At 42.5% G+C, this 13,327-nt stretch overlaps 1 protein-coding gene across 2 annotated transcripts in view; it reads right to left on the reverse strand.

Moving 5' to 3' along the window:
- The window catches only part of plxna2 (plexin A2), a 262,874-nt gene that overhangs the window by 93,970 nt on the left and 155,577 nt on the right, over nt 1–13,327 (reverse strand). For both annotated transcript variants that reach the window (XM_061685452.1, XM_061685441.1), the window contains one exon: nt 5,805–5,928. In XM_061685452.1, the coding sequence (XP_061541436.1) occupies nt 5,805–5,928 (124 nt within the window). The remainder of the gene's footprint in view (nt 1–5,804; nt 5,929–13,327) is intronic.

Consider the following 13,327-nt stretch of genomic DNA (forward strand, 5'->3'; position numbering starts at 1 on the left):
CTTGGTGCTACACAAAGTAAGCTTGTCTCTTGAGTGTCAAGCTTTTTTGTTTTGTTTTTGTTCCCTCAGCCGCCTTGCCGGTGGTGGAGTGGGAGGTTTTCAGATGCTGGCAGCCTAATTGGCATGAGGTGTAATAAAGGTGATTGGATTGTTTCCTCTCTGTTTCTATCGCTCCTAGCGAGGAGGCGGTGTTGTCATGGAGATAGTTAACTACCCCTGCGGAATCTTTGTGAATTCTACCACTGTGTTCTTGTGGATAGTTAGAAATAAGCATGCTGAGGGTGTTATTGACTAAGACATGAACATAATTGTAAGAAAACAAACACATGCAACAATAAAAATACATACTGTGTTCTTCAGTCAAAACCAATAAAGCCAAAATGCATTAGTTAACATTGGTCATGACGCTCTCCATTATACAGTGGGTACGAAAAGAACTCAGAACTCCTTAAAATTTTCACTTTGTTATATTGCAGCCATTTGCTAAGATAATTTAAATACATTTTTTTCCTCATTAATGTACACACGGCACCCCATATTGACAGAAAAAAACCCGCAATTCTTGCAGATTTATTTAAAAAAAAAACTGAAATATCACACAGTCATAAGTCTTCAGACCCTTTGCTCAGTATTTAGTAGAAGCAGCCTTTTGAGCTAATACAGCCATGAGTCTTTTTGGGAATGATGCAAGTGTTTCACACCTGGATTTGGGGATCCCCATGGACCATGTTCGCAGATGGCATTGTGATCTGCAGTGAAAGCAGGGAGCAGGTGGAGGAACAGTTAGAAAGATGGAGGCATGCACTGGAAAGGAGAATAATGAAAATTAGCCAAAGTAAGACAATATATTTGCACGAATGAGGGGGGTGGAGGGGGAAGACTGAGGCTGCAGGGAGAAGAGATAGCAAGGGTGGAGGACTTTAAATACTTGGGGTCAACAGTCCAGACAAATGGTGAGTGTGGTAAGGAAGTGACGAAACGGGTCCAAGCAGGTTGGGACGGGTGGATGAAGGTGTCAGGTGTGTTATGTGACAGAAGACTTTCTGCTGGGATGAAGGGCAAAGTTTATCAGACAGTGGTGTGGCTAGCCATGATGTATGGATTAGAGACAGTGGTACTGAAGAGAGAACAGGAAGCAGAGCTGGAGGTGGCGGAAATGAAGCTGTTGAGGTTCTCTCTAGGAGTGACAAAGTTGGATAGGATTAGAAATTAACCTAACCCTAACCCTCAGACGGACGGCCAAGATTTGATGTTTTGGAGACAAAGTTAGAGAGAGCAGACTTCGATGGTTTTGCCACGTCTAGAGGAGATATAGTGAGTACAGTGGAGGAAGGATGATGAGGATGCAGCTGCCAGGCAAGAGAGCTCGAGGAAGACCAATGAGAAGGTTGATAGTTGTAGTGAGGGAAGACGTGAAGGCAGTTGGTGTTAGAGAAGAGGATGCAGGAGATAGGCTTACATGGAAAAGGGTGACACGCTTTGACGACCCCTAACGGGACAAGCCAAATGCAAAAGAAGATTATGTGTGATTATTTAAGGATCTTAAAGGTCCGATATCAGAGAAAAAATCGTCTTGTCACCTCTAGAACCCCTTTACAAACCATAACTGCCATTATGAGGTGATTATAAAGCAGTCAAACAGCTGTTTAATCGATAAATATTCGGAATGTAACAATATTCACAATACCGTGATATCGCAAACTTAAAAGTGTCTTGATATTGTCATGGTGTTGTGTCGGTATAAAATAACGAGCTGCTGTGTTTAAAATTGTTTTTTGGGCGGGCTATACACAGCCACACCGCTTAGCCAGGCTGTTACAGCCAGACTACTGTGCTATACTTCCTCATTAAGAGCATAGACGCACCAGATTGGACGTGTAACCCATGTGACCATGTGGGTTAATCACAAAAAATACATTAATTGGCTGACTGGCCAACGTGCCCAAAAGGCTGCGTTGCGAGGGATGCAGAAACAACTCGGTGACCCGAGTCCCTACCAAGGCTACAGCGTAGCCACTATGCCAGTTTGAACGTCGCGTCTCAATCGACTCAGCGAGTGGCGCCTTGTTGTCCGCGTTGGCCTCTCTCCCAACAAACGCTGACCCACAGGCCGACAACGGCTGCTAGTGGACCTCTACTTCGCAATGTCGCAACCCGGCCGGTGGCGGCCACCACCAGGAAGCCCCACTAGTCGGCCCTCCGCAGGCCGCCACCACTGCTCCCTTTGGAAGAGATGATGCTCTGAATTATTTAAGCACATTGTACAAGCAGCACTCTTTAGTGGTATTCTCGTGTTTATCTCAAGTCAAAAGTCGTGGGTGAAAGAACATCACAAAGAGAGAGAATAACGAGTCCTCATTACAACATATCCCTCCGCCAATACATTACAGTTGTCCCAAAAATAAAAAAATGAAATAGGTCCACTCCATACAAATGCAGGTATCAATGCCAATACTTATGCCTCTTAAAGGCATAAGTATTCTTATGTCTTTAAGCGTGCTCCTGTGTTTATGACTTCACTTGAATGTTTGGACTCAAGCAAATAAATCATTGTTAGTAGGCAGTATCCAATTTCTCATGTCATAAACAAAATATGACAATACAGTAAAGACTGTTAAATTTTTGAACAGACAATTTCTCAATGGACAGTTTTGTTATTGTGAGCTTATATTATTGCTGCAGCAATAACACTGTTTTGGAGGTAGAGTATATGAATGTAAACAATGGATGGACGGGGATAGAAGTGCCGAGTAATTTATGATTTGAAGAGAGGTTTTTTGGTTCTCCTGCTTTTGCCCCACATGTACCATGAACCTTACTCCAATACCGTGAGCTTTAATCGCTTGAATGAGCTTTAATAATTCGCAATAATTCTCATACCGTGAGATTAAGACCGCAATAAAACCAAACCGTAGATATCGTTACATTCCGAATAAATATAATTCAGAATGCGTCATCTGTTATTTGAATCGAGCGCTATCCTGTCTCCGGCTCTCTTTGTGTTTTTCTGGCACTGTGACGGAGCAGTAGACCAACTACGTCAGTTCACTTCATAGATTTTAAACTGAAATTTATTTATATTTGTGTTTGAAATTGCCTCACGAGAAATGTTTGTAGTCAACAAATTTCAGTTTCCTGCTTTATGCACAATGTGAATTTAAGAAAAATACTGTTGATTATCTAAAAGAGGAAACCAATTGGTCGTTCATTACGTGAAATGTCTCATTTTCTCATGAATCCCTAATTGCTCTTTAACCAAGCAAAACTATGTTTTATCCTTATACTTGATTATTCTGACAGAATTGTCAGTAGAATACTCGATTACTAATTGTAGCACTACTGAATGGAAATTCGTATTTGTGACGGGTCTGCTAAATATCACTTCAGAAATAAAGCAAGGTAGTTTAGAACACGATTTGACTGTTGTAACGTTACTTTTGGTCAAATATCTAGACAGTCTATTGTTCTGCTGTAGTTCACACCCCTATTCCCTTTGTCCACTCTGTCTGTCCCTTAAAACCCTTTTCTGTCCGGCTGCATTTTCAATAAACATCCAAATAATTAAAAAAAATTAAAAATAAGCAGAGGCAGTATTTCAAACTCCCCTGTTGCACAGCAAAACTGTTCCATCCAAATGGATTTTAAAATATACTAAATATAAATGCAGTATACACTATGCATCCATCCATTTTCTGTACCGCTAATCCTCACTAGGGTCGTGGGCGTGCTGGAGCCTATCCCAGCTATCTTTGGGCAAGAAGCAGGGTACACCCTGAACTGGTCGCCAGCCAATCACAGGGCACATTTAAACAAACAACCATTCGCACTCACATTCACACCTACGGGCAATTTAGAGTTTTCAATCAACCTACCATGCATGTTTTTGGGATGTGGGAGGAAACCGGAGTACCCGGAGAAAACCCACGCAGGCACGGGGAGAACATGCAAACTCCACACAGGCGAGGCCGGGATTTGAACCCTGGTCCTCGGAACTGTGATGCAGATGTGCTAACCAGTCTCCCACCGTGCCACCTTCAGTATATAATATATACATATTCATTAATTATAAACATATAACTTTAGATATTTTTATTTTGCTTGCGAAAATGACTCGAAAGAACTTGATACTCCAAGTGTAGGACTTGCGACTTGCCTCGGGACTTGCATGTCTCGACTTGGGATTTGCCTGTCGACTTGGGACTTGACTCAGCACTTGAGGGCAAAGACTTGAGACTGACTTGTGACTTGCAAAGCAATGACTTGTTCCCACCTCTGGTAGTTGTTACTTAGCTTATCGTCGTCATCACAGATAGGCTCTGACAACCTGATCATCTCAAACGTAGGGTTTGACGACAAGTCTAGTTTTAGTCGGCTCTTGTGTGTCGAAATCCTCCTTCTCGAATTCTAAAACTTAGCTTATCGAGTGTACCATGTAGTGTGCTATTGTTAGACTACTAGTTAGTCGTTAGTTAGTAAATACCTGGAGTTACTCTTTTTAAAAACTACAGACTGAGTCCGAAACTTGGTGTGCTTATAAATTCCGAGCTGACTTTCACCAGTCTTATTAAATCAATCACTAAAAGCAGCCTTCTACCAGCTGAAGAACATGTCCAGAGTGAGGGTTTACATGTTCCAACCAGACAAGGAGAAGCTCAACCACAGTGTTGTGCAAATGGGGGGCGGAGGGTGCGGTGGCCCCAGGCAACCACCTGGAGGGGGGCAGCCAACTGGCATTGCTCCCGCCCTCACGCCCCCCGGCGAGAGACTTTTGGCAGTCCGCAATCCTATCGCAAAGGTCCGTCATCACGACGGCCAACAAACATCATCAGGATCAGTTCGCACCCCCCGTCATCAATTGGCTTCAGTGGGCATTAAATACACCATGTCGTCCCGGGCAGCAACGGAGATTTGCAAGCCACTGCTCATCAATGCTTTTAACTCTAGTAGATTTGACTATTGTAATGGTCTTCTGTACAAAAACAGAGTACAATGATTTGCACACCATGTGGAACCTATATTTAATTGAATACACTACAAAGACAAGATATTCTGTTTTTATTTATGTTTAACACAACTTCCCAATTTCATTAGAATTTGGGTTATAGATAGATAGATATATAGATAGATAGATATTCCTCTATTTGTCTTAATTTAATACAGCTATAGTGGCCAGGGTAATATACTTCTTCCTTGACAATCGCTCCATGTTGTTTATGGTAAAAAAATATATAACAATAACATGTGACGCATCGAAACTTTGTTTCTAATAAGAACACCAGGGTTCGCAGTTTCTAACTGCAGCTAGTGGGTCTGTATGCGAGGGTCAATCACCAGGTGTGTGGGTGTAAGCCGCCGACTGTAATTTGTTCGCGATGGTCCAGTTGAGTGCAAGCCTAAACCACGCTCATACATGCACACATCTTCCCCAAGTTAGCGCCCAAGTGCTCTGTCCTTCTCTGCACTTAGGCAACTTGTACCACCCACTCAACCTTCCACACAAACACGTTTTGGCAACCATTTTGGTTGCGCTGCACCATGCAAGCAAGCGTATGCGTGCTGAAACGCCAACACAAAGCTCTTATCAACCTTCCTGCCTCATGTTTATGCATCACACACAATCAAGACAAGGGAGTTATTTCATACATGATTGTACTTCTGTACGTGGGTAGTCGATATGGAGATGAGAACTCCTTTTTTACATTTATGTCCAAGTTGTTTGGCATTACATATGTACAGTATTGTGTGTGTGTGTGTGTGCATGCATACCTGTGTGTGTGTGTGTGTGTGTGTGTGTGCAAACTTACTGGTACACCAGGATCAGACACTGCGATGCTGCCTGGGTACACGGTGACCTTCACACACTGGTCCAAAGATGCAGCGAAACGGTATGGCTCGTTTGCACGACTGCAACGGTTCCTCTGGGAGCATCTGAAGAGAGGACAACAATTGTACTTACTGTGACAAAATGAAAGCGGTAGTTGTTTTATGAATAACAAGGAATAGGTGTTCAGTTTGCAGAGCTCCTTCAAGACTGAACAATCCAAAACATATGCAGAGTGTATATCGTAAACAAAGGACTTCCAATTGGAGCATGGGGTGGTGAATTTGAGTCCATCTGTGTGTGTGGTTTAACAAAAAGTACTTAGGGCCATAGTCTCCCATTTGTGCGCAAGTCTTTTTTTTACATGCCTGGCTTGTGCACCTTCCAGCTACACACATTCTCCCGTCCAGACTTCTGACACACCCACCGTGCGTAATCTGGAAAAGTGTGCGCAACCAAGTAAGAGACATGACTCATTGAAGTCTGAGGCTGGCTATAAATTATGGAGCATGGAGTTTTCCTGAGACCTCTGACTGTCACTCATAGAAATCCAATTTGAAAATATAGCACACTTTAAATATGAAAATACCTTCCGTAGCGGATTTGTCGTCACCAGTGAGACGTGCATTGTTACGGTCATGTATGTTGACGAGAGGAAAAGCGGACAGGAAAAAAGCTAAATATAGGAAACAACAGCGTATTTTTCGCCGTTTGTTTACACGATGGCATCTGATAATGCAAAGTTTTAAAAAAATTAAAATTTATAGCATAATCGTTTCCATTTAAATGCTGAAAATGTATATCTGAAAATGGAGGACAGCCACGTTTTTAATGGAGGTGTTCACAGTGAATATACATAGGTTCACTGCCAAAAAAACAATTGTGTGCCTGTGCATCTCCATCAATATTTACTCCACTATGCTAACTACGCTGTCCAGCAGTCACTTGTTGTGTTTCTTTACAAATGACCCAGCCAACTACTGGCCTGGCATATATGTATATCACATCGTTTTCAGTCATTTTATCTGGCCGTTGTTTTGTCAACATTGATGTCTTATCGTGCAACTTTTTTGCACCCTCTAGCTCCAGTAAAGTGTAAATGATACACTGTTTCCTCCTAATCGCAAGACCATGTGTCTCCCACACAATATCCCTACGATTCACCACGTCCCTCATTAAAACTCCGTCACAACCCCTTCCTTCCTCCCTATTAAGTGTGTGTTCACTTTTACAGTCTATCCTCATCTATAGTGTCTGGCCTGCTTGCTGGTTGTCTGGTCGCAGCAGCTCTAATTGGACTGCAACGGGTCAGTCCCTGTCCACGGCACTGGGTGGTGGTCCACTACAAGCTGTAGGCGTGCATGTGTGTCAATATGTATTAGGGTGTGTATCATGCTTCTGAAGCACACACACTCACCCCTGCTGTCTCTCAGACACATCTCTATCTGTGTCTGAGCTCTGGGAGCAATTACGTTGTCAGAACTTCAAGCAGCATCCAGTGGATGAGAAAGATGATGCATGCGCATGTATATGCAGCAGGCACATACTATACTGAGATGCACTACGCTTGGATTGGGGGTAGGGGTAGTTAGACAGCAAAGTGCAAGCGATTAAGGTGGGACCTCTTTGTGTAACATCAGTTCACAAATACGTTGGTTTACAAACAATATTTCGAGGGAACTATTGCTTGGGTTCACAAACTCTGACCGCTGATATCAACGCGGAACGCTCACATCTGCTTTCATTCACACAGCGTAAACATCATTCGCTCTGTGTATAACGTAATTCAGTTGTATAGTATTTTATTTTATTTTTGTAAATGAGAAGACTTATGTAAGGCCCCTAAGAAAGTGAAACATGTAAGTGATTGTGCCATTAAGAAATCCTGAAAAGTGTCAAAATGAACTAATTAATTATTCAATAATACAACGCTCGGTCTTAACTGACATGGAAATAATGTGACGCCGTTTTGCATTGCAGAATGTATTCCAACATTCTTACTTGTCATGCAAGTGTAAAAATAAATTGACCCAGTCCAACCCAAACAATATTAAGGTGAATGTTGGGTGGCATTCTCCACTGTGGCTTTTATTTAATTATTTTCTTTTCTTTAATAAAAGTGAATTTGGTCAGGCAAAGTGTGATGAGAGAGTGGAGAATGGGTGAGGTGGGTGTGGGTGCGTGGGGTAGGAGGGCAATGCAGGACGGCTGCTGTTGCCATGGTTTCGGGTCATGGCCATTATCTCTGTGTAGTTACAGGCTGACCCCTTGCCTCTCTCATTAGGCGAGCGCCAAATGTTGACGAGAAGCTCGCCTTACTTTACACAAACAAGGTCCTAATAGCAGCTAGGTGTACTTTGATTTTTCTTTTTATTAAAGAGAAATACTTTGCCACCGACATTTATGATATAAAGGCATTGCTCGTTATTATGCATCAGGCTATGTTTAATTTGTTTCAATAAAACATTAGAGAGCAACACAACGCCTGCATGCTTGGGCTCTATGGAGGTTTTGACAGAACTGCATGATGGTGGTCAATAAAACAATAAACACTGGTGGGAGGAGATACGTAAATGAAGTCTGACTGCTAACTGCAGCTGCATCGAGTTCCCCTACATGCACTAATGGGTCTAATTATTATTGTCAATTAATAGGAGCGCTCGCTTGACTTCAGCATTCTGCATCCACAAATCTCATCTAATACAATTGACACAAGGAACAACCTGATGTGTCCCCATTGGTGTTACCCCTCAACATGACTAAGACAAGGAAACATACTCAATAACTGCTAAGCCACTCAAATAAATTGGAACATCGAAAGCCAAACGCCAAAGAGTTTGTTGATTTCAGAATTTTAAAAAAAGGGGGTAAAATGTTGAACTTATCTTTACAGTTGTATGACAGTAAACAAAAATATTGCTTAGAACACTGCCGGGAATTAATAAAGATGTTATGGTGGTTACACTTTGGTTCAAGAATGGGTTTTCATTATTTCCGATGAAATATTAAATCTTAGAAAATTGGAGGCCAATCAGCTTCTGGAATGGACGTACTTGGACCTTAGAGGTTCCACTGAATGTGCAATTAAGGAATAGAAAATAAACTCCACACCATGTGGGGCAATACATTGGAAGTACAACAACCTTGGTCCAGTATGTTGTAATTGTTTTAGATGGCATCATCTGTCACCAGACAAATACATTAGATAAAGAACTTCAACCAGGGTGACTTGGAACCTAAGAGAAGCTATTTGTGCTAAAATGAGACCAGTGAGGGGGAACAAGGCAATCAAGGTTGGCTGACCAACAGACTTGACAAGAAACTCGACCACAGAAATAAACATTGGAACATTTTTGGCAGGAGTTGTCAAGAACTTCCAGTCACATCCTGAGCAAAACAGTTTGAGAGTTTTTATGTTGCAGAGCAAGATACTGGTAGTTCGTGGTTCATATGGTAAATGCAAGTGTAAATTATTGTTTGTCTCCATGTGCGACGGTGTCCAACATGGGCAAATGCCATATGAATTGAATAGGAATGATGAAAAACAAACAAGCACATAAAAAAAAAAACTGCAAAAGAAAAATGCTGCAAAATAAAAAAAAAAATCTGCAAGAACAGAAAACAACAGCAAAAGAAAAATGCTGCAAGATGAAAAAGCTGCAATCACAAAAAACAACAACAAAAGAAAAATGCTGCAAGAACAAAGGACTGGTCTCACAAGACTGGTCTATCCCAGAGGTCACGTCCTCTAGTGACCTCACAGACTTCCATTGTGTGGCGTGAACATGCAACATTTCTCTTTTGCAGTTGTTTTAGGATTCATGTGTGGTTTTTTTTGTGTTTGCAGCATTTTTCCTTTGCAGTTGTTTTCTGTGACTACAGAATTTTTAAATTGCAACAGTTTTTTTTTTGCTTTTGTTTTACGTGCCTTGTGTGTCTTTTGTTTTGTGTCATTCCTGCATTTGCAGCATATGGCCATTTGCGTAATGTGCCCTGTGATTGAGTAGTAACCCGTCCAGTGTGTGTCAAATTTTGCCCAAAGTGAACTGGGATAGGCTCCAGCTTTCCGTTGACTTCCCCCAAACAGTGTTGGGAAAGTTCATTTTCTACGTGATCTAGTTCTGTCATGGGTGTGTGTTCCGGTTTTTGTCTTCCATGTCTGTCCATTTGTTTTGGAGTCGTGCATTTTTGGGTCCTATCCTCTGTTCCGTTCATGACAAGTTCAAAGTTCACTCTTCCAAAAATGAACTCGTGTTTTGTTTTTCTCAGTATGTTGCTGATGGGCTATAACCTCAAAATACTGGCATTTCGTTTTCCCATCGTTGCCACCCATTCAGTCCACACTAGTAGCCAGCTGCAGCTTTCACCCTACATTCTCAAAAACATGAGGAAAAACGTGTTTCTCGAATAGTCTTCTTTAAAATGACAAATTAAAACAAAAACAGGACTTTTGTCCTTAATGTGCAAACAAAAACATACAACACAGTATGACACGAACGATGGTGAAAGGACATTGATAACTTTGCAGTCCTTGCAGCTCTGGCTGACTATACAGTATTAACAAGCCGGAGAGAAAACCCACGGAAGCAAGGGAAGAACATCCAAACGTCACACAGGAAGGTCAGAGATGAGATTTAAACCCCGGACCTTAGAGCTGTGAGGCGGCCATGCTAACCATTCCACCCCGTGCCGATGTTGCACAACCATTTCAAGTGAAATTAAGAAAACCAAAACTGAATAGATCAGTTAGCTGCTGACGCTACAAATAGCACCACTTAAGCCTGTGACCATAGCAACCAAGAAATCCGACCAAAACTACCTATCTTCTTTTGAAATGTGGCAGCATGCCTAAAGAATGGCCCTAGCATTAACATACACTGCTTCCCGGAATGGAAAAGGCTTTTTCGGGCATGCCCGAAAGGCTACTCTACAACCTAAAAACTTACAAGATGCTGTCTCGGAGGGAGAGGGGATGCTTTTTGGCTTGCGGTCAGACAAAGACTCAACTACCCTGTCAGCGAGACTGCAAGTGAAGAGCACTCGAGATGATGATGATGATGATGATCTCCCTTTGAGGTGGAATCAAAACGCTGGCGGGGCTGATGAGTGCACGTCATCAAACTCTCGCTCATTCTTCCGCTATCGTTCTCTGTCCCCCTTCCTATTCTTACGACTACGCAGTGGAGGCCGAGCAGCTGCGGTTAATTAAAGGACCTTGCAGCCTCCCATGAATGAGACAAAGAAGGAAGAAATTAGACAGCAAAAGGAAGGGGACAGCGAAGTCCCTCCCGGCTCGTCACCTCACTCACAATCACGCCAGCAAAGCAGGCCGATAGCGTTCTGTGTTCAATTAACCACCAATGCAAAGCATAAGAACGACAGAGAAATTTGGTAGGACAAGAAGAAAAAAGGATGGATATGGTGAATGGCAGCTGTGAGGGGAGTGAGGGGGGGTGATCAAAGCGATGGATGTTTACGTGTGGGAAAGCAACCATCTCTGGGGTGTGGAGGGGCTCATTCGAGAGGGGAGAACGTCTTAAGCGGGAGACGAGATGAGCGGCGTAGCTTAGATGAGAGATGCGCTTTGGCGGGGGGTACTCAAACATGGGAATGATAATTTAGGAGAATCAACAGCTCGGGAAGGGTAAAGGGGGGACACAGGGAGTGGGGGGTGATCACAGCTGTGGGTGGCAGCACAGCTGGCAAGATGTCATCTCAAATGCAAGAGATGAAGGCACGCTCTCGATGAAGGAAGACGGATGCAGTTGCTTTTGATTGACTTGTGCTCTTAGTTTGTTAGCACAAACTTCATCATCTCGTTGCTTGGCCAGGATTCCCTCAGAGTGAGCACACTGTGTAGAACATAAATAAACGTGTATAAGCACTTGATGTAATGATCAAACTTAAATCAGTCTGTACTAATGCCTGAAATACGTTGCAAACAGTTTGTGTAGAGGTGACAAGAATGTTCTACTTCAATTGTTATTCAATTCTATTGTTATGACTTCTTTATGACCTCTCATATGTACTGTATGAATCAAGCCCGATTCGTCTGCATATCGAGCCGGTCGAAAGAGGGACAATTACAAGTTTTGTTGGGCATCGTTTGTCGTCCAATGTACCTGTGAAACAAGGAGCAGTTGGCAGTTCCTGAGTGGTTGTACATACGACTATCGTAGGCTGTTAAGATTACATAAAAAGAAAACGGAGGTCTCACTGTGCCTGCGCAAAGACACATTATGGCATAATAATGTTCCCCGAATATTTCCTTCTTCACTTGTGGTCTTAATGGCTTGTTACAAGTCATGAGGGGTCCATTTTGAGCCAAAACAATGATTCTTCATTCTTAAAATATGCAATAACGTGACTGTGTGGTGTCACCAAATGTTGTAAAAAAAGAGTTCATCAACACCATCGTCATTATTCGTTCAGAAACTTTCTGGACTAGTGCTGTCAGGGGTACTGCCACACTCATGAAGGGGTCAGGGCGATGTGAAGGAGATTAGGACCAAGGACAGGTGGCCATAGGAGAACAGATGGCTGCCTGTTGACCTTCTTTATCCCCAAATGTACAGTACAGGGGTCTGCACGTGTCTTTGGACAAATACACACACACACACACACACACACACACACACACACAGACACACAGACACGCACATGCTAAAGAGACATAGATGTTCGCACTCCACAGCTGCTTGACCACGTTAAAAAGATCTCTCAGTTCCAGTGGCGACTCTCCAATAGGAGGAGAGAAAGCAGCACCCCAACAAGATCCACCAGATGGCAACAGTTTTATTCTTTAATTCCGGCCAATATGAATTTAATATTTAATATGGTGTAGTGATTTAATTGCAAAATTAAATGCATCCTATAAACTAAAGTTTCCAGCTGTTCCAGTTCCATTGTAACTTTTTATATAACTTCCTGAAGTGGGATACACACATACCAAAAATCGGTTTGGCAAATTGGCACTCTTACTAAGACTGTGACGTGAAATGGAATGACAGCCTATTTCTTTATCTACTACTACTCTTTTTCTTCTTTTTTATATTTTCAGTCTGGCACTATGACAGATATCTGGTTTGGGGAAGGAGATGCGCGATTGTTGTTGTACTGATGAACATTTAACTTCAAAACATTCAGACAGACGAATATTTCGGTGGAAGTTAAAATTTTGTTCACATAATTGAATTGTGTAGTACGATGTTATGCCGCAACCAATAACAGGCAGTAGTGAGGTGTACTTTGACACATCCACGCCATCCAATCATAACAGTGTCAGTTTGGAAACAGCACCATCACGGCTAATGGCGGGCGTAAGGCTTGTGCTGATAATGGCCCAGCTAAGGCAAGCAATAACAATGGAAACAAAGGGTTGCAGTGATTATGAAATTAGATTGCAGCAAAAACATGACAAAAATGGCACGTTCGTACAACATGAATGGGTCTGGCCCCACAAAACCGACATTCGACATGGGGAGTTTGTCGAGTGAGCGACACAAA

Source organism: Phycodurus eques, chromosome 1 (genome assembly GCF_024500275.1).
Source record: "Phycodurus eques isolate BA_2022a chromosome 1, UOR_Pequ_1.1, whole genome shotgun sequence".
Classification (NCBI taxonomy): Eukaryota; Metazoa; Chordata; class Actinopteri; order Syngnathiformes; family Syngnathidae; genus Phycodurus; species Phycodurus eques.